This window comes from Equus przewalskii, chromosome X (genome assembly GCF_037783145.1).
Source record: "Equus przewalskii isolate Varuska chromosome X, EquPr2, whole genome shotgun sequence".
NCBI lineage: Eukaryota > Metazoa > Chordata > Mammalia > Perissodactyla > Equidae > Equus > Equus przewalskii.
The window spans coordinates 81,620,397-81,642,724 of NC_091863.1; the positions used below are offsets into that span (position 1 = coordinate 81,620,397).

The 22,328-nt window shown below is 42.1% G+C and overlaps 1 protein-coding gene across 4 annotated transcripts; it reads right to left on the reverse strand.

Annotated features, from left to right (window-relative positions):
* Positions 1-1,582: 1,582 nt before the first annotated feature.
* Positions 1,583-19,213, reverse strand: TAF7L (TATA-box binding protein associated factor 7 like). 4 transcript variants are annotated; one of them, XM_070603472.1, is made up of 13 exons: positions 18,887-19,213; positions 15,676-15,743; positions 14,778-14,856; positions 13,359-13,492; positions 12,587-12,713; positions 12,285-12,340; positions 9,935-9,967; positions 9,010-9,157; positions 8,561-8,674; positions 7,954-8,130; positions 7,644-7,756; positions 6,462-6,521; positions 1,583-2,537 (listed from the first exon to the last, which is right to left on the reverse strand). In XM_070603472.1, the coding sequence occupies exons 1-13, from the start codon at positions 19,137-19,139 to the stop codon at positions 2,493-2,495; spliced, it is 1,407 nt and encodes a 468-aa protein (XP_070459573.1). In that variant the 5' UTR covers positions 19,140-19,213; the 3' UTR covers positions 1,583-2,492. The 4 variants fall into 4 exon arrangements, with proteins under 4 accessions (XP_070459573.1, XP_070459572.1, XP_070459574.1 ...); XM_070603471.1 differs by having other exon boundaries at positions 15,676-15,746; positions 18,887-19,186; XM_070603473.1 differs by lacking the exon at positions 18,887-19,213 and adding an exon at positions 18,268-18,746 and having other exon boundaries at positions 15,676-15,746.
* Positions 19,214-22,328: the final 3,115 nt, after the last annotated feature.

Here is a 22,328-nt window from a genome sequence, read left to right on the forward strand (position 1 = left end):
GCTCTGGCTGCTCTTGGGCTGCAGTATCAAACAGAGGCTGAGCGCCGGCTCTTCTACGTCTCTCGCCCCTGGATGCCACCTGGGGCACATGTGCCACCCTCACTGGCCTGTCTCTCCAGCCATGTCCCCAGGGTACTTTTTATCTGTTTCTGCTCCAGTCCTCTGCCTTCCTTCATCTGGAAAGGCCTATCTTCTTTTCAAACCCTGCCTCTTCGCCCACCTTCTGCCTCCGACAGTCAATTCCTTTTCCCCATTCTCTCTTTTAAATTCCCAGTTTCTGAAAAAAAGACTCCTTTTTATATTATCTTGGTTTTCAAATTGTCTTCTAAATTCTCTCCTCATCTTGACTTCATTTTGTTTGCCCTTGTTTATCTCCCTTAGTCCCACTTCTTCCCTGCATTTGCCCTGAGCATTCCTTCTGCCTTCATCCCTCCTCTGTAGGCCCTGCCCGTACATATTGACCTCTTCTTCTCTGCCCTTGGCTTACTAACTTCAACTTGGAATGGGAGCACAAAAGTGGCCCAGAAAACTTGGGAGTACACTTCTTAGAGTAGCACCAACTTCATCATTTGGGACTAGAGCTGGGTCTAGATGGGTTACTTCCAGAAAACCCTCAGGTGCCTCTTGGTGATAAGCATTATCACCCTTGATTTCCAGATGAAGAAACAGAGGCTCTAAGAGGTGTAGGGACTTGCCCAAGGTGAGTGGCAGAGCTGGGATTCCAAGCTTGTGTTCATTCCTCTGCAACATAATTCACTGCAAACACTGGAGCTGCCATTTTTACCACTTTTCTATTGGTGGTGTTAGTGCTATCGAGTCGCTTCTGATTCCTAATGACGTCGTGTACAGCAGAGCAGAACCCTGCCTGGTCTTTTTTTTTTGAGGAAGATTAGCCCTGAGCTAACTACTGCCAGTCCTCCTCTTTTTGCTGAGGAAGACTGGCCCTGAGCTAACTTCCGTGCCCATCTTCCTCTACTTTATATGTGGGATGCCTACCACAGCACGGTGTGCCAAGTGGTGCCATGTCCACACCCAGGATCCGAACCAGCGAACCCCAGGCCGCCGAGAAGTGGAACGTACAAACTTAACCGCTGCGCCACCGTGCTGGCCCCCTGCCCGGTCTTTTGCGCCATCCTCTCTCTCACGTTTCAGTGCTGTTTCAGACAATGCTCCACCTATTCATAGGGTTTTTATGGCCAATATTCTTGGACGTGGGTGGCCAGGTCCTTCTTCCTAGTCTTTCTTAGTCTGGAAGCTCCTCTGAAACCTGTCCACCAAGGGTGACCCTGCTGGTATTTGAAATAGTGGTGGCACAGCTTTCAGCATCACAGCAGCACACAGCTGCCACAGTATGGCAACCGACAGATGCGTGGTGTGTTTCCCTGACCGGGAAATGAACCCGGGCCATGGCGGTGAGAGCATCGAATCTTAACCAGCAGACCACCAGGGCTGGCCTCATTTCTCTATACCCTCTCTCAAAATCCCAATGCTATATGGTTAATATGAGATGATTTGCTTAGTTCCTTAGGAGTTATCCTAAGAGCTCTTTAGAAGGATGCCCCAGTACTGACAGCACCTTCTGTCATTTCCTAATCATAGTTTATTGCTTGTCTCTCCAGTTTCCTTTTGGATGAGTGTATGCATCATGGGAGCGCTTTAATAAAGTGACAGTAATCCATTTAAAATGAAGAATTTATTTATTGCTTAAAGAATACAGACTATAAAACCTTAAAAATACAGCTGGAAAAAACAAACCCACCCAGGGTCTTCAAGGTGAAGTCTTCACAGGCATTGCAGGCATCTGGTTTTTCCTAACCTTCTCTGAGAGGGGCTAGGATGAAGAGGCTCAGAATAAAGGTAGCAGCTCGGAATTTCATCTCTGCTCATCTGGCTATTCCCTTAGCAGACAAGTAACAACCAGACACAGTCCTAAAGACATAACAGAGCAAAGATGGCAGCAGCAAGAAATCATCCCTGAGCAGGAAAGCGGCCCCATGACCTGAGCAGAGGACACAGCTTAGTATTGCCTGCTGTGAGGTAGGCACTTAAATTCACTGTGGCAGGGCCTGGCCCTTGGTACAAATGAGTTGATTTGTTCTATGTTTTAAGAAATATTTAAAACAGAAGAAAGAAAAGCTAAAACATATGCAAAACAGCCTGTACGGCCTTTAGGCTAGACTGTCTGCCTTTGGCAAACATGGCTGAATCATCTGATGACACCATAGACCAGAAACAATGTAAGTAATTCTCAAATTAATGAAGAGAAGCAAAATCTCATAGTTAAGTTGGATCTTTAGGCCTACTACTTTTTTATATCTGTCGCTTTCTACAGGAGCACAAACTTCAAATATAACTAGCAAGAAAAGGTTCAGAGAAACAGATACAAATGATCCAACGTGAGAAAATAAAGGGAACAGAAACATGCGCAGTTTCATCCAGTCTTCAGTCTGGATGGTGAATCCAAGGTTTCTGCCCCAGGCTGAAGGGTCTCCTCACTTCTCCAGAAGATATTTCAATTGGTCCCGCAGGGAAATAAGCTATAGAGAGAGGCAGCAATAACATGAAAAATCCATCTGAAATCTTAAGTCCCATTACTTGATCCAGAATTTACTTACATGAATGAAAAAGAACTACTGTAATTTTGCATTTACTAGATTCTCTTAGTCTTGCAATGTTCCAAAGAACAGGGCTGCAGTCAAGAGCGCACCCACGAGGCTGCAGCCAGGATGCTGTCCTTTATTATGCCAAACTTATAAAAGGAGGCCTTTAAAATTGAATATGCTTAAAAAATGGAATATGCTTGCTGTTAAGAAACTGTACCTCTGGGGAAGAGTGGGCAGAAGTCACAGCTCACTGTAGGGACAAAGGAAATGGGATCACTGTAGCCATATTGTAAGAGTTAGAAGATAAAGCCGTCGGGATAGCCTCTGCACACTGGATCTTAAACTGCATCTTAGTTGCTGCTTCTTGCCATGTTGAGACACCCGGAAACCAGGTCAGAGTCCTGACCAATTAGGAGCCTGATGATGTTCGACTTATCCTGATGCTTTCTAAGTCAGAAGCCCTGAACCTTTTGTGGTGTAGGATTTTTTTTTTTTACTTGAAATGACAAAGTGACCAATAACATTCAGAGAGGTATACTGTTTCTGGGAAAAGACTGTTTTTGACTATTATTCAAATATGGTCACTCCATACCAGTTTGGATTTTCCTTCTGTGAAATGAAAGGAATGGAGCATTAGAAAATGATTCTACGCTGCCGTCACCTACTGAATTGCTCTCATTGCCAACTACGGTAATTTAAAGGCTCTTTTCACTCAGATGCTGACCATGATGACAACCACTGACTGTCTCAGTTCTTTCTCCTATGTGGGCTCTTTTTCTTCCCACCACCCACTAAAGGGAAATTTTTCCCTGGGTTCAGACTTCTTGCTAAACAGTCAACCTGGCTAACTCATCTAGCCCCACAGCTTCAATGATCGCTTCTAAGCATGAGCCACTCTCCAGTCTTCCATTTTCAAAAGCACTTCCAACTCAACATGCTTCCCACTCAACACATCATCTTCTCCATCCTCCACCCCCAGTAATCCTCTTCCTGTCGTCTTCATTTCTGTTAGTGGCACACCATTTTCCAGTGAACCAGGCTTTGGACTCCTCTTTGTTCCCTTTTTTTTGCCCTGTAAATCCAATCAGTAGTTAAGCTCTGATTCCTTCTATCACTTGCATCTTCCTCTAGTCTCTCCCACTCCAATTTCTCCTATTTGCTGCTGGCAAAGAAATGTTCCCGAGTTACTGCCCAGGGAAAAAGCTTTGATGGCCCATTATGACCTACACCAAAAATCTAAACTCTTTACCCTGGCATCACCACTTCTGCGCCATTGTGCATGCTACTTTCTATACAGAATGCCCTCCTTTCCCTATCGCCTTATTAAAACCCTATCCACCTTTTAAGGCCCAGTCAAACACCATCTCTCCATGAAGTCTTCCCTAATCTCCATGGACAAAAGTGAGCTCTCATTCCCTTAATTTCCTATCCCTCTCATGGATCTCTCTCCAACTGGAGGCAGACTGTGTTGCAAGCATTTATTGTTCCCTGCAGAACCTAGCTTAAAGTAGGCACTCAAGAAATCTACACTGAATAAAGGAGCTAATATAAAGGGCTCTAAGTGAGTAAACTTTACACATATATTTCTATGTTGAAAATAGCATTCCCCAATACTAACTAGCCAGCCCTGGTGGTCTAGTGGTTAAGATTTGGCACTCTCACTCCCATGGTGCCAGGTTTGGTTTCTGGTCGGGGAACCACACCACCCAGCTGTCGGTTGTCATACTGTGGCAGGTGCGTGTTGCTGTGATGCTGAAAGCTATGTCAACAGTATTTCAAATACCAGAAGGGTCACTCATGGTGGACAGGTTTCAGCAGAGCTTCCAGACTAAGAAAGACTAGGAAGAAGGACCCAGCAACCCGCTTCCCGAAAAATTGGCTATGAAAACTCTATGAATAGCAGTGGATCATTGTCTGATACGGTGCTAGAAGGTGAGAGGATGGCGCAAAAAGACCAGGCAGGGTTCTGCTCTGCTACACACAGGATCACTAGGAGTCGCAATCGACTGGACAGCACTAACAACAAAAAATACTAACTACTTCCATGGATGAAAACAAAGACGTTTAGTGGGTGCTAAAGTAATCTTGGTATTAGCTGTTCCCATGATTGTTTATAAGCGGTACTTGGATAACTGATTTGCTGAGGGGAAGGAAGGTACAGAACATAAGAAATCCCCAGACCTTGTTGGGATGGGGCTGGAGACAGGGGATGGCATCTCTACCTTAAGAGCCCCATGCTAACCCCATCCTCATAACATGACCTCCAGTCTCTTTTAAATTGTTGCTCTCAACAGTACAGGGCTGGAGTCAGCAGACATTTTCTACACAGCTACTTGACCCTCACTTATCCTACGCTGCCCTCTTTTCACTCCGCTCACTCTCTTGTGGCTATCAATACAGTCATTCAAGTTAGAAATCTGGCATACTTCCTTAACGCTTCCTTCTTCAACACCCAGTGACTGACCCACGTCCCATCAATTCTACCTTTAAAATACATTCTCTCGTATATGAATGTTCGCAGCAGCATAATTCATTATAGCCAAAAAGTGGAAACAATCCAAATATCCTACAATGAATGGATAAGCAAAATATGGGATATCCACACAATGAAGTATTATTCAGCCATAAAGTGGAATAAAGTACTGATACATGCCACAATATGGATTAATCTTGCAAACGTTTGCTAAGCCAAAGAAGCCAGACACAAAAGACCATCCACGTTTCCTTTTATATGAAATCACCAGAGAAAGCAAAGTAGGCTGGTAGAAAGTAGATGAGTGGGTGCCTAGGGCTGAGGGGGTGAGAGGAATTCAGAGGAAATGGGGAGTGACTGCTAATGGGTACAGGTTTTTTGGGGGGTGATGCAAATGTTCTAAAATTGATTGTGATGATGGTTGCACAATTCTGTGAATATACTAAAAGCCACTGAATTGTACAATTTAAATGGGTGAATTTTACGGTATGTTAATTATACCTCAATAAAGCTGTTATTAAACACTTTTATTGCAGTTAAAAATATACATATTCTTCCCATATCCATTGCCGCCACCTTAGCCCAAGTGACCATCATCTCTTATTAGACTACCTGACAGCCCCCTGCTTGTAGTCCTGCCCTCCTCTAATCCATTCTCCAGATAATAATCAAGGTGATCTTGAAAAAGTTTAATAAATGTGACTCTCCTGCTTAAGTCTTCAAGGGCTTCCCATTGCACTGAAGACTAAAACCCACCCTCCTTCTCATGGCCTGCAAGGGACCACACAATACAGCTTCCGCCTACTTCTCCAACCTTATGTTAAGTCATTCTCTTCCTCAGAGGACCGCAGAGGTCCTCAAAGACGGCAAGTGCTTTCCCAAGTGGGCCTTGGCATATGCTCCACCCAGGAGGCTCTTCACCCCCTCTTGGCCTGAAGTCAAGGATACTTCAGGTCTCAGCTTAATTACCACTTCCTCAGAGAGGGCCATTACGATCCCCTCAATTAAATTCAGGACTCTCTTTATTCAAATAGCGCCACTGACTTTTTTTCCTTCACAGCACTTCTTCATGATATGCACCTTTCTATTTGTACGGTCATTTGTTTCCTGTCACTCTTCCCTACTAGACTGTTCGCCCCACGAGGACAGTTATTATGTCTGTCTTATTCAACAACACGCTATTACATCCGGTGCTTTTTACTTAACAGGCATTCAGTATCTGAGTGAATTTTCACAAAGACCTTGTTTCAATCTGCTACCCTCATTCAGAAGATTTGGTCACTATTATTCCTGTGAAAGAAACAGCCAGAAAGGAGACTGACAGTAGGGTGGGGGGAATTCCCTGCAGAAAATGTTTTCTGTTGATTTGAAAACACACTTCTCACCTGCTCACTTTTTTGTTTTTCCTCTATCTTAAGCCGCTCCAGTGCAGACTGTAAATGACTCTGGAAAACAAATTGTATAAATGATGAATGCTGAGTCTCAAAGGAAAAGAGAACCAAGAGAGACAGAGTTTGGCAAATAATTTGATAAGTAAGAAAACTGTCAGTTGTAACAAGAGCACTCTTTTTAAAGGATTTAGAGTATAAAAACTGCACCGCCTAACTAGAGGGCCATTCGATTTGATTTTATACACCCTACACAGCATTTTTTTATTGCCCTAAAATAAACAGTTGAAATGCCTTCGTGTTACCTTTCTCTAGTTTAGCACAAACCCTTTGACTGTGTTGAACAATTAAATAAACTGGCTTAGAATTTGGTGTTGACACCTTCATTTGCCTGCATTAGGGCAGAATATTACTATTCCCACCTAGTACTGCAAGCAACAATCATATGTATGTATCTTTCAAAGTGTATCCACATCTCTTATCTCACTTGGTTACTCTAAAGGACGACACTTTGAATAGGTATAGTTCTGTGTCAAGTTGCTCCTTCTTGATGACTACAGCTCTACAGAAAATTATATCCGGCAAGGAATTCTCCAGATGCTTCAGAATTTCCCTCACTAGAAAAAGGGAACCAAATATATCATAACATGTATTTTCCTTTTGTTGAAATGTGTATTAATAAAAATAAAGCTACTTATTCTTGTTCAACCATCCATCATAAAATTTAAAATGACTTTAGTTAATTCTCTTTCACTGCAATGAATACATTTTGGTACACGCAACAAGGTTCAATCTATGCCCTACCACTTCCTGTGGTCCTTGGCAAGTTACTTAACCTCTCTGAATTTCAATTCCTTATCTATAAAATGGGAATGACGACAGTACCTCTATTTCAGAGATGGGAGGACGGAATGAGATGATACATGTCAAATGCTCAGCTCTTTATGCACCTTTCACATAAGTAAGCGCTCAATATTGGTGATTACCTCAAGTCTCCTGGTCCCTTCACAAAAATGCTTATCATGAGATGATCAAAATTAGCCAGATAAAAAGAAATAGGGTTATCTTTTATTCAGGGTTTCTAAGAGGTTGTTTAGGTTCATGAATGAACAAGAATGCTGCAGAGACGACAGGAACGGAAACACAAAAATGGGATTATACCAGCTAACAAGAATTTACCTTGAGCATCAGGTTTTCCAATTTCATGATGAGCTTCTTCTGTCTTTCCGCTCTGTACTGAATCTCTCGGAGCTTTTTCTCCATGTAGTAAATCTGCTTCTGAATTTCCACGGCTAATAGAGACAGACAGAAACTTATGTATCTAAACACAGCCTAAACTAGTTGACTGAGATCCAAATCAACTAAAACTCCATTACACATCTGAACAACAGCTTCTCAAACTTCGCCTTGCATCTCACACGTGTTTAGAGTCAGTCTTGAGCACTGCCACTCACTCTGTCCCAACCCTTTGGTTTTTCCTCTAACTTACTTATTGAACTGGCTCCTTCCTTGGCCTCATACTGGTCAGATTCAATTAACTTGGCCTGTAGCTCCCTTTCCAGAGCCTCTTCATAACCATCTTCCTCATCTTCATCCTCATCATCCTCCTCTTCATCATCACTGTCACTGCTGGAATCACTGAACATCTCCCGAAGTGTATCACATTCTATTGGTTTTAAGCAAGAGGAAGTTAGAACTATCTGAAGCTTTTCCAATGACTCACTCTAGCTGCAATTATACTCCCTCCCCCTCAAATTCACTGGGTAACCAATGAATTTTATAAACAATTTTCTCACAGGAAGATTATCCCCTTCACAAAACAAGTACAGGAAATGCGAAACACTAACGTTCATTCACGTATTCAATGATCAAGACATTTAGAGAATCTAAGGGCCCATGGAAATCTATAATACCAGGGATGGAGGAGAGATTAGAACACCAATCTGAAACCCCTAAAGCACTGAGGGACCACTAAGAGAAAAGAAGGGCAAAGGAATCCCTTTCCTGTGATTGGCCGGGGAGTCTAGGGAGAATGGTCTGACACACAGCCGACACCTGCCCTTTCTGAAGCTGCTGCTTGGCCTTTATTAAGTTACCTGATGAGACACCACCCTGCTTATAGCCACTTATTCCTGGGGATGTCTCAAAGACAGGGATGAAGCCTTGACTATCTATTTCCTTAGTTCCATCTTCACCAATGACTTCCCATCCTGAAAACAGGGGCAGTCAAGGAAAAAGCAGAAAGAAAGGAGAAGGCACAGTTGAAAGGCAAGAGGGTCTCCGGCTGAAAGCGCTATTTAATTTAGTCCACTTCAGGCCATTTGGATCCGGATTCCTAGTACGGAGAAGTGCCTTATATTGAATTACACAAGTAAATAAATTTCTAGTCCCTGAATTTACTGTTCCTAGCTAGAAAGTAACATTTCCAAAAATCTGAAGTTCTGCACATCAAAATTGGCACACAAATACCAGAAGCGAGGACTTGCCAGGAAGTGCATATGGGGTGGGAGGGATGACACAGAAAACACTTAGTATAAAAGGATACGGGCACTGATGGCTTCGGCATCAGAACACAGCAGTTTTTTCACTTCCTTTTCCACATCAGGAGACTCAATGTACTGCACCGGAGCGGGAGAGAAGGGACTACCAGTAACATCATTTAACTCCCCGGGTTTTGCAGTAATGTCTTTATCCTGCATACAAATGAATTCAAATAATTAGGCCTCTTTAATATCCATCCAACCAAATTTCTACTGTAAGTAATACTGTTTATGGAGGAATTTTTGACCTGGGTCTAGATTTTTATACAGTAAGCTTATTTTTTTTTCCCAAATTACTTGAGACATTTAATCTTTTCAATTTGCAACTCTAGGTTAAAGACCTCTCTCAGAGGCACAACCTTTAGGTCTCAGTTATTAATTATTCGCCCTGACCCACAGTGGCAAAGAATTATAATTCCTTATTTGTTACTTAGAAACAATTTGGTTTAAAAGTCCAAATGCCCGGACGTCACTTCCCCACATCTTTATTATTAAGGATTTTCCTTTAAAAACTGGGTCTTAGTTACATGTTCTCCCTTAAATCCAGTTTTAGACAATCATCTCCACAGCAACCAATTCGTCATGCCACAAATAGAAATTAGAACTTTGAGGGGGAATAAGCAATTGCAAACAACTGCTGGTAAAAGTGAACTCCAGCTTGCAAGAAATGGCTTTTTAAATAACTATCAGACAAAAAAGCAGATTAGAATACACAGGGTCATTGGCCAAACTGTATCTTTTCCTCTAGGAGTTATCAAACAGTAAAGAAGGAATTCATTTTTCAGTGAATCAAATTCAGTGTATGCCTATGGGAATGAGGGTTAGAGGTGAGAAGGTAGGCTTGGAAGTAACCTTTATGATTTCTCTGAAATTAATGAGCTATGAAATAAAACACACTAAGGGTAAATGGTAAAGTTATATTATGATTACCTCAGTAAGGTTGGTTTCTTCAACATCCGTGAGCTATGAAATAAAATACAATAAACAATGAAGTTACATTACGATTGTTCTACTTCACTAAAGCTAGAGTTCTAAAAGTATTATTAACTTAGTTTTACATTTAGTAGGCACTCACGAATATTGCTGACTGACAGTATAAAAGCCAGGGCATTCGTGTCCAGAGATTGAAAGACTCAACACAATAAAGCTGTCAATTCTCCCCAAACTGATCTAGAAGTTTAATGCCATTCCCATCAAAATTCCAACAACGTTTTCTATAGATATAGACAAACTATTCTAAAACTTATATGGAAAGGTACAAGCTGTAAATCGGTTAAAACAATCTTGACAAAGGAAAATAAATTGACAACAGTCTTTCTGATTTCAAGACATATTATATAGCTACGCTGCGATACTGGTGGAGGGATCAACACATAGACTGATGGAAAAGAACAGAGAACCCAGAAAAAGACTCACACGAATATGCCCAACTGATTTTTGACAAAGGTGCAAAAGTAATACAATGGAAGAAGGATAACCTTTTTTACAAATGCTGCTGGAGTACTGGACATGCAAAGGCAAAAAAAAAGGAAACTTCACATCTTTTACAAAAATTAATTCAAAAATGGACTGCAGGCTTAAATGTAAAATATAAAACTTTTAGAAAGAAGAAATAGGAGAAAATCTTCAGAATCTGGGCTGGGCAAAGACTTCTTAGACTTGACACAAAAAGCAAGATCCTTAAAAGGAAAAATCAAGAAATTGGACCTCATCAAACAAGAAATTTTTGCTCTTTGAAAGATCCTGTGAAGAAGATGAAAAGACAAGCTACACACTGGGAGAAAATATTTGCAAACCAGATATTTGACAAAAGACTAGTATTTAGAATAGACAAAGAACTATCAAAATTCAAGTATTAAAAAAAAAATCCATTTAGAAAATGGGCAAAAGTCCTGAACAAACATTTCACTGAAGTGAACATACAGATCGCAAATAAGAACAGGAGATGTTTGACATCGTTAGTCCTTAGGGAGATGCAAATTAATACCACAATGAGATAACTACACAGCTATCAGAATGACTCAAACAAAAAATAGCGACAACACCCAACGCTGGTGAGGATGCAGAGAAACTGGATCACACATCCATTGCGGGTGGGAAAGTCAAATGGTACAGCCACTCTGGAAAACAGTACGGTAGTTTCTTATAAAACTAAACAGGCAACACCACACGACCCAGCAACTGCACTCCTGGGCATTCATCCGAGAGAAACGAAAACACGTTCACACAAAAACCTGCTTGCAGCTTTATTTATAATAGTCAAAAACTGGAAATAACCCAGATGTCCTTCAATGGGTGAACAGTTAAACTGCGGTCCATTCATACCATGGAATATTACTCAGCAATAAAAAAAAGAAAGAACTATTCATACGTGCAAAAACTTGCGTGGCTTTTAAGGGAATTATGCTGGTTGAATGAAAAAAAAGCCAGTCTCAAATGTCAGACATTGCATGATTCCATTTACATGACATTGTTGAGATGACAAAATTACGGAGATGGAGAACATATTACTGACTGCCAGGGGTTAGAGACTGGGGGTGTGGGGTGGGAAGGAGGTGGTGTGGCTATAAAAGGTCAAAATGAGGGATCCTTATGGTGACAAGTTTGAACTGTTTAGAATCTTGGCTGTGCAGAGGAACATACAGAGGAATAAAAATGTAGAGAACTAAACAGAGGCACGCACACACAGGAGTACAAGGAAAACTGGAAAAATCTGAGTAAGATTGGTGAATTGTAATAATGTCAATTTCCTGTTTGTGATATTGTTCTATAGTTTTGCAAAAAGTTACAATGGGGAAAAGTGGATAAAGGGTACACGGTGTCTCTCTTTTATTTCTTACAACTACATGGGAATCTACAATTATTTCAAAATAAAAAGTGTAATTTAAAAAAGAAGCCAAGCCACAGTACTCCTGTAGCTTGCCCAAGGTTCTACAAGTCTGAGGTAAGGTGAGGAATATAACTACAATTCCCAATTCTCAGGTTCTGAATGGGTTCACCTTAAAACTAGATCTTGCAATTGAAAACCAAAAGCATTAGCAGAAGTTTCAAATTCATGACACATCCAGATACCCTTACCGACCAGCCTATAACCTCAAGGATCAAGTCTGGTTTAGTTCACCATATATTCCCAGTGGCTAGCACACAGTGCCTGACATTTAGCTTGCAATGAATGCTTATTGAACATATAAATGAACAAATTAATCCTCAACTGACTGTCTCCCCCACCATAATCCTCTTCCAATCCACCCAGTAGACACAGAAACAGCATGCAACTAACCTTTTGTTTTGTTTTGCGGAATCTTTTCTTTCGGACATTCTTAAGTGGTGGAGTAACTAAAATAAATTCAACATGGTGAAACACGTATATGACTGACGGTAGCCACATATCTATCTTAATTTGATAAAGAGAAAGGTCATCTTATAAGTCACTGGCTCATGACATGACTCATTCTTTTAAGAGTGTCTGGATGCTTAATGAACCAAACACCTAAGTGTGGTAACAGGTCCCTGGCTCACTAGTAATTAGGATTCAGCAGATAAATGCAGTCTGCTGGAATGAGCAAGGGGCTGGTGACTTACTGCCATGCTTCCAGACATATTTTTTCTCTCCCTCTCTTTCATCTTTCCCGATTACTTTAAGATCAGTAGAGGTAGCTGGTTCTTCCGGAGAAGAGTGGGAATCACCATCAGCAGTGCACACAAGCATCTACATTTAACAGACAAAGAAGTTGACTATGACCATAAATCTTGAGTTAGGAATGAATCATGAGCATTCTTACCACCAGAAATCCTGGAGCATAGAAGCAAGGAGCATGTTACTTGGCATTTCCAGAAAATCAAGTATTACACACATTCATATTCATTCTCTCTCTGTCTCGGCAACACTGTATATGGACTCTGAGTGTTTTTAGCTCGAGTGCTTACCGCTGCAGAGGGAATATGTTGAAAACAGATATATCTTAGAATTTTGACTTAGAAAGGAAACAAGAAATCAACAGTAGAGATGACGAATAAGAACCAAGGTGAACCTCCAGAGTTAACAGCGTGCTGCGTTAGCAGAAAGTTCAGAAGAAGATCCCAGATGTTCATATTTTTCAAATAATGAAAGTCACTATAAACGGCAAAGAGGGGGCTCTAAAAGCTATTTGGATAAAATAAAGTAACGGAAAATTATCAATCAAACGCTAAACCAGAACGTGATATTGTATTCCTGCACAATTGAGCTGGAAATCAGAAACGACAGGCAGCCATTCACCAAGTGGAAAGGAGCGCTGAAAGAAAGATAAAAGAAGGGAGAGAGGGATTTCTCGAAGGATGCAAAAGCTACTAGATTAAGAAAACTCATCCATACCTGGGAAATATCTGCTGTTTTATAAAAGGTGTTTTTATCGTGAGTTTTCAGGCTTCCAATAACGCAAGGCAAATCAACCAGCTTAGCAGTTAGTGAGACAGCTTCCACCTCCACGACTGCATGACGTCCATCAGCTGAAGAGAAGCAGGAAAGATGAAAGTTGACATCTTCCCAATGTACTCTTAAGCCTCCTAGGGTTTGAATAACGAAGACTTATGTGGGATGGACTAGTCTTTCAGTGAAACCTACTCTTCTTCATAATGCTAGAACTGTGTACGCAATTAGTAACTTCCTAGAGAAAAGGCGGCACAGTACACGGGGCTCTTTTTTCCCAGTTTATGCCACTCGATCAAAAGTAGCTAAATTTCTTGGTGATGGCTGTGAACTAAACGTGGATGCAGTAGTAAATGTTTCCTTCTCATCCTGAAAGGCAAATTCCATTCATTCAAATCCATTCATTTTGACACCATTAGAAGCATTCAATTGTGTCACTGTACACGCGTGTTTTCAAAAGGCTGGGTGAGGGAAGGGTTGATCCAAGAATGGTGCTAATAAGCCTCAAGTTACAATCTCTGGTTAGCTTCACAAAGATAAAATTATACACAATAGACATATACTGAATATATACATATATTCATATACTGACAACTCTGAATCTTGCCCAGATGTCTCAAATATGAATATCTTTTGACACAAGAGGATTCAAGTGTAATCTTCTAATATGAAGTGAAAAGAGAAAGATGCAGAACCATGTTTGACATGATCCTTTTTGTGTAAATTAAAATATAGAAAGATTATTTAAATGTTGGTATTATGCATAAAAATTTTGTCCGTAAGGAAAGATGAGGAGAAATGGTTATTACTACTTATCTTTGGCATTGAGGTTGGGGCACTGTGAGGGAGAGCTGCACGTCTCCTTGTGAACTTTTCTGTCTTGTTTGAATTTTCTAACCATGAACTTCATTACCTTTTTTGTAAACGTCTACAAGGGCGACCTGAACAGTGGAATTATGGGTCATTTTTAATTTTCTTCTTTATATATTTCTCTGTATTTCAAAAACCTAATACATATTATTTAAAAGAGAAAGATATGTCACGTTTGTAGACAAAGAGCAGTACATTCGGCATTTCCTGGACAGTCAGAAATCTCAAAGCTGGCATGCAGGAGACAGTCGGCAGTATGCGAATCGCACAGTTGAGCCCCAAGTTCTTCCTTATACACACTATGATAATTACCTCAAGTTGCATAATCTCTACTTCCTTTCCTCCAAAAAGAAGAGATGGAAGTGACTTAAGTCTCTCTTAGAGACCATATTCTGTTCTTTGTCACATCCTTAGTATCTAGTATGGCGCCTGGCATACAGCAATCCCTTAATAAATTACTGTTCAACGTCCGGTGAATGGATATTAACTACTTACGAGATATGTCAATTTTCAGTTTATCCTTCATGGAGACACTTCTGGAACGTAGTAGCTTCCTGACAGTAGAAGCATGTTCCTAAAAAGGAGGTAAATTGAAAAATCAAAAGGATGAATTGTCTACTTGGCAGCTAATACAACAGATATGTCAGAGACAGTCCCCCCTTAGATGAGACCTTAAACCTCCCAAAGGTTAGAAGTGACGCCATATGCCTGAGATACCGTGCACTGTGTAAGTCAAGTTAGGATGAGGCTGTCTCTAAGCTCACTGTCCTCTTTTAGTAGCTATAGATAATGCTTTCTCCTACCTCTCCATTCCTGCCTCTCACTGCTGCCCCTTAGCTGCAGTTGCTAAGGAAAGGCTTGGCTGCAGTTTACTGGGTATATTGACTAACCCTAACTGAAGAAACACCCTTCTGAAGCCCATCCTTAATCTAGCTTTCTTAGACTAAATGACACTTGAATACAGGTATCGACGGGGAAGAGACCCTCATACGATGCTGAGACGAGCTTCCGCAGCCTTGCTTGGTGGTGAATTTGAGGAGACAGTGCTGATCCTTCTCACCGCCCCTTTTGCGGTGACAGAAAGGATTTTAGGAGAGTCTTATCTTGGCTCTCCAGGGAACAGGCTGCTAGTGTCTGTGATAAGTGACTGAATCCATCACTGCCACAGCTGTTTGCCAGGAAATCAACTCACATGATAGGTGGCATATACAGCACAAAGAAATGCCACTGAAAGAGTACACACTAGGACAGGACTGCTTACTAGAAAACGATTCCTGGGAAACAAATGTTCTCAGTTTTTATAGCCTACCTTAAACAGAAATGCTACAGAATCCAAGCAGAACTAATACGGATGTGCTGAAGATATTTGGTCTGAGATGCAAAGGTTTCTTACCGGAGGCAGACGCAATATAAACTGGTTCTCAAGTTCATAAGGAGGTTCATCCTGGCTTCTACTCATCTCTTCTTTAAGTTCATGAAAGCAAAAACAAAACCAACAGTAAGTCACCAAAAACTCCTCTTGCTCCCTCTGCTGACCACTTCAGGTAGTACTGCTTAAATTGTACAAGATCTTGCCTATAACTCTCACCGGAACGATGTGTGTACGGCTCTGAAATACCTTATTTGCCATAACTTGATTATTTCTAAAAGTCACCTCATCTCCCCTTCAATATGTCCAGATTTTCCAAAGTTAATTGGAATTGCATGATAACAAATGAAGTAAGAATTGTTGGGGCTGGCCCCGTGACCGAGTGGTTAAGTTCATGCACGCCACGTCGGTGGCCCAGGGTTTCGCCGGTTCGGGTCCTGGGCGCTGACATGGCACCACTCATCAGGCCATGCTGAGGTGGCGTCCCACATGCCACAACTAGAAGGACCCACAACTAAAAATATACAGCTGTGTACCGGGGGGCTTTTGGGGAGAAAAAGCAAAAATAAAATCTTTAAAAAAAAAAAAAAGGAATTGTTATGAAATATGGTTGAGTCTTCTTAATGATATTCTTAGACTCAGGTAAAGGACCACAATTCATCAACACAGCAGTGGCTACCAAAGCAAACCACACACCTCTGCCGCGAAGAGGGCCCACCCAAGGCTGCAGTCAACCAGAACCACTGGCAGAAATGTTCTGACGATGCGAAGGAAGCAAGAGCTTAATTTTCAATATTTCATTCACCAATCCTTAATGGATTGGTAGGACTTAAACCATGGGAGAGCAGGCAGCTTTTCATGACTCTAGAGTCAGCATCAACAACTCTGAGCTACCTCGGGGAAAAGTAAGGAGTCCAGTTCTTAGGGCCGGGCTCTCTGTGTGAGTACATTTAACTTCATGGAATAGATGCATCCCTGAAGGGGTGATAGGAAACAAGGCGAAACCCAATTTGATGTATTCATCACGAACACTAACTGCATGAATTCTATGCGCCAAGCACTAAAAGTGTGTTATGTCTATTATTTCTTTTAATCCTCACAACCACCACTTATTTGAAATAGCTCTAAAAACTGTTGAAAGGAATCCTAAGATGGATCCCTTTATATAAAAAAATACATCTCCTGTAAAGCGAATAATCTCCAAATTAATCTTTATTTTTAATCTCATTTTCCATCTATTTGGAATGTATCTGTAGTGGCTTGCATTTCGGGTTTTAGGGCCCAGACTTCCTCTGAGGAAATTTTTTCTCAAAGGTGGAAAGAAAGCAATATACATATACGAAACCTGACAAAGTTTTCTTATGTTCTAAGGACTATGCTTTACACCAAATTATAAAATCTTCACCTTAAATTAGATTTAAAACTCCAGTTAATGTAGAGCTACTAATACCCTGTAAACCATTAACTGGGCTCTTAGTTTTGAATTTGAATCTCACTGAAAAGCACTGGAACCTTGTTTTTAAGCACATACAAGTGAATCTGAGACCCTACGACGACAAAATCATTCACCAATTATTATTTCACTCCTTTAGTACCATTTCAGAAACTACCAGAAAGCACAAGAGAGGTCAGCAATGGAAAATCAGACACCCAGCAGGAGGGAGAGAGAGAAAAAGAGACATTGATTATCCGTGGTAGTCATTTCTTCTCTTCCTGCTTCATACACACACACACACACACACACGCAAAAACTAAATGTAAACGTAAGGAAAAAAGTTAACTAAAAAAAAAGTAGATAAAAAATCTTGGGACAGGGCACATTGCCTAACAGCAAAGAATAACAAACACTTAAGGTTGGGAGCAGAAATACAGATTACTTGAAGAACTAGCAGCGAAGCATGATTTTATCAGATCAGTAGTAACTTTTAGATTTCTCTGCAGAGCTAAGACTAGGGCATTTTGTTCATTTCAATGCCGTTCTGGCAACTCCTCTCTTATGAAAGAATTAAAGAATTGAAACTATTTCAGAGAAGGTGGACAACCCTAGTTGAAATGAGATTTCATTATTTTTTTAAAATTTGTTACTTGCATTTACCCAATTAACTGGTTGTATCGTATTTATCTTTCTAAAAAGGCTTCCATTTTTTTTTTCCAGCAAGCACTCTTTGGTACCCAATTAAATTAACAGGACCAGCCGCTCTCCACCGTCCATCCTCAGCTCCATTTCGCTCCAAGGGAATCAGAACCTGAATTAGAGTTACAGCCGCCTGGAGGGCGCCTGACTGCATGCTCCAGGCAGCAGTCACCTGAACTGGCATTTTCTCAACGTCACAGCCATTGGCTGCTGCTGGGAGGCAGTGACCACTCCATCCTTAACCGCGGAGCACTAAGTTTCCAGGGGAAGCGTCCAGCGCCTAGGCTTTGATCCCATTTCCCTGGAAACCCTCCTGCAGAGCCAAGGGCCCCAGCCTTCGTTCCTCGTGGTCCGGGCGGGCTGCGGAGGGGAGCGCGGCGACTGCCCGACGCTGACCGTACCCCGTCCCCGCGCCCCGGGGAACCTTCTGACCGCCCTGCCCCCCGCCCCTCCGGACCCGTGCGGCCAGCGCCGGGACTTGCCTCTCTGCCCCGGGGGTTCCGGCGGGGGCTCGAGCGGGCTCCCGGGCGGCGGCGAGCGGACAGCGCGGCGACAGGTAGCAGGCGCGCGCCGCCTCTCCCGCGTCGCCTCGCCACGCCTCTGCGGCCGGCCAGCGGCCACGAGGCGGCGGCCGGCCAGCCTCGTGCACTGCCCGCCAGGAGGCTGGGGAGGCGCTGAGGCGCGGAGGGCGGCGGGGCGCCACCGCCCGGGGCCCTCGCCAATCAAGGCTTCCAAATGAACTCCCTCTACATAGGGGCGGGCGACCTTCTGGTCGGCCACACGAGGGACACCAGGGCACAGCGTTACCGCTCCTCGAACGCGCGAGGTTGGGCCAATTTGTCCCGTGGCGAGGCGACCTCGCTTGGTGACAAATACACCGCCACAAAAACGCACTAACTAGAAACGGCGCCCAAAGGCCTCTAACATCATCAGTGGCTCCCTTCGCCTCCACAGAATCACTGTTTTCCATCCTTTGGACAGAAACACAAGTCACGGCACTTCTCTCTCCCCGAGCGGGCTCGCCGCACAGACAAACTCGCAGCAGTTCGCTTCTCCCAAAGGAGATGCTAAACTTGCGGACGGACACTCGCAGCCGCCTACCTTTCCCCTCCAGCAGGGTGTCCAGAGCAGCGGCCGCCTGGGCGCCGCCATCGGCATCTGCTGGGGCGCTGGAGTCCGCCGCAGTGTGGGTGTCTTGGTCGCCAGGAGTTTCGGCGCCAAGGTCACCCGCAGCCTCAGCTCCACGGTCCCCAAGAATCTGGGGGTCGTGGGAGCTCAGGACTTCTGATGTTGAAGCTGTTGGTGGTGAATCATTTTCCGACGGAGCGGAAAGCTGTCCCTCAGGGCGCTCCATGGTCTACTGGTAGATCATAAAATGGCTTCCCGTTTAGTCATGTGACCTGGAAGATTCCAGAACTTTCATAAAATGAGGTCAACGATCTCCTTCTTAAAGACACAGGGATAATATTAGAGGCATTAGAGGTACCTGTTAGAGATTACAGTCGTGAAGTCTCTACCGTGTAATGCTTAAACTTAACCGTAAGGAATAAGTATTTTTGGAAGACTAATTATTATCGTACAATCATGTCTTCTGGATACATGATATTTTTTTCATTTCGTAAAGCTAAGTTACCAGAGCTTCAGACCTAGACAAAATCGTTTTGGTCCCTTTTAGAATACATCGGCTGATCTTTATTTTGGCCTTACGTCCGTCGTGCGGCTACATCAAGGGTCGTAATACAAAATAGACCAATGAAATTCATTTTTCATTTGCTGTAGAATATTCTTAAAGGCGTTTATTATATCAAAAAATTCTTTAATAATAACACACGAAAAATTCTATTTTCAGTAACTGAAATAGCTGAGTAACTGTGTGTTTTGAATCATATGCACAATGTGAATTATGTAATTAACTTTTCTCCTGATGGCTGCTAGGAAACTCGGAACCAGTTTTACGACCCACTTTTAACAACTGCGAACCTTACTGGCAAATGTTGATGTTTCTCTTTTCTTAAATAACCACATTCTCTCCCAATTCCCTAATTAGTTTTATGTTGTGCAGTTAGTAACATTGAAAGCTGCTTCAAAACATTTTTAAAAGAGAATCAGATATAAATATTAGATAAATAAAAGTAGTGCTCTGAAATTTGTTATAAACCAATATGACCTCAATTTAAATAAAAAGACGTGTCACAAGGAGCATCCCTATGGGTGGAGGAGGGGAGCATAGTAACTGCTCGCTTGTAAATTAATCATGCAACAAATGTTAATTGAGTCTAATGTGCCAGACTTGATTTGAAATATTTACTAAATGCTTAAAATACAGTAAGAGTTTCATGGAAGGAGGCAAAAATTACCCTTAAGATACAGGTATACACATATGTCATTTTTCCTTTATTGCCAGACTTCCAGCTCCTTAGGGAAGAAGGGAATGAAAAGTGCAAGAAAGCAAAGGGCACGAATTATGGTAGAGGAGAGCTGATGCAAGAAGGACCACTCATGTACAGATACAAACGTGTCATAGACATACCATTATATTGTCAAACATGTACAGAATATTTTTCTGGGTTCTGTTCTGTAATGTTGCTGTCTTTCTAATAAGTTCTTCTGGATCCCACCCCCTTCAAAACCCTCCCCCCCTTTACCCTCCCCCCCCAACTATGGCTTAAATAAATTTTATCATGCAGTTGCATGTATTCCTTCAACAGAAATTTATTGAATTGTGTGCCAAGAACTGTTCTAAGGTTAATAATAGCTCACATTCACTGAGCACTTACTAGGTGCTAAGCTCTTTGCTAAGTTCTTTGTGTGCATTATCTCATTTAACTCTCACAATTGCTCTGTGAGTTTGGTGCAACTATGATCCTGGTTTTTTCTCAGATGAGTAAACTGAGATTTTTAAAAGGTTAATTAGGGGCCAGCCCGGTGGCACAGCGGTTAAGAGCACACATTCTGCTTCGGGCGGCCCAGGGTTCGCTGGTTCAGCTCCCAGGTTCAGACATGGCACCGCTTGGCAAGCCACGCTGTGGCAGGCATCCCGCATATAAAGTAGAGGAAGATGGGCACAGATGTTAGCTCAGGGCCGGTCTTCCTCAGCAAAAAGAGGAGGATTGGCAGCAGATGTTAGCTCAGGGCTAATCTTCCTAAAAAAAAATAGGTTAATTAACTTGACTCATGTCACACATCTAGTAAATGGCAGAGCCAATACTTAATTTAAGCCCAGGTTCATTTGACTCTAAATGTGTCTATGTCTACATCCTCAGACCTCCCCTACACAATTAGATGTGCAATTATTCCCCATTCCCCGCTCTTCCTAGCCCCTGCTAACTTCTATTCTACTTTCTTTCTTTGTGAATTTACCTATTCTAGGTGCCTTATATAAGTGGAATCATACAATATTTGTCCTTTGTATCTGGCTTCTTCCACTTAGCATAATGTTCTCAAGGATCACCCAGTTTGTAGCATGTATCAGAACTTCATTTTTTTTTTTTTTTTTTTTGCTGAGGAAGATTTGCCGTGAGCTAACATCTGTTGCCAATCTTCCCCCCCCCTTTTTTTTTTTTTATATGAGCCATCGCCACAGCATGGCTACTGACAGACAAGTGGTGGTGTTCCATGCCTGAAAACTGAACCCGGGCTGCCGAAGTGGAGTGTGCTGAACTTAACCACTAGACCATTGGGGATGGCCCAGAACTTCATTCTTTCTAAAGGCTGAATAATATTCTATTGTATGCATACACCACATTTTGTTTATCCATTTATCTGTTAATGGACATTTGGAATGTTTCCACCTTTAGGCTATTGTTAATAATGCTGCTGTGAACATTGGCGTACAAGTATCTGTTTGAGTCCCTGCTTCCAGTTGTTTGGGATGCATACCTAGAAGTGGGATTACTAGATCATATGGTAAATCTATTTTTAACTTTTTGAGGAACCACCAAACTGTTTTCCATAGTGGCTGCACCTTTTTTATATCCCACTGACGTTGCACAGGGTTCCAATTTCCCCCACATCCTCACCAACACATTATTTTCCATTTTTAAAAAATAATAGCTGTCCTAATGGGTGGATAGTGGTATCTCATTGTGTTTTTTTAGCACTTCTATACATCCTCATTTTATGTATTTTTAACAAATCCCTAGAGCATTACAAAAGAGGAATCACATCCATTCCTTGAAATAGGACTCTTGTCAAAGCAGCTTGCACAGAACACTCATGTAACCATCCTTATCACTGTGGTTTTCATCTGCATTTCCCTAATAGCTAGTGATGTTGAGCACCTTTTAGTTGACCATTTGTATATCTTCTTTGGAGAAATCATCATTCAGGTCCTTTGACCCCCAACTTTTTTTTTTTAAAGATTGCCACCTGAGGTAACATCTGTTGCCAATCTTTTTTTTTTTTCTTCTTCTCCCAAAACCCTTCAGTACATAGTTGTATATTCTAGTGGTAGGTCCTTCTGGCTGTACTATGTGGGACACCACCTCAGCATGGCTTGATGAGCGGTGCTAGGTCCATGCCCAAGATCTGAACCAGCAAAACC

What these genes read in the sequence shown, in the direction of transcription:
- TAF7L (XM_070603471.1), bottom strand. Translation starts at nt 19,139, where the DNA reads ATGGAGCGCCCTGAGGGACAGCTTTCCGCTCCGTCGGAAAATGATTCA. An exon ending in ACTGAAAATTGACATATCTC is followed by an intron (nt 13,493 to 14,777) that starts GTAAGTAGTTAA and finishes GCTTCTCTTCAG; the next exon opens with CTGATGGACGTCATGCAGTC. An exon ending in AAGAAACCAACCTTACTGAG is followed by an intron (nt 9,158 to 9,934) that starts GTAATCATAATA and finishes ATTTGTATGCAG; the next exon opens with GATAAAGACATTACTGCAAA.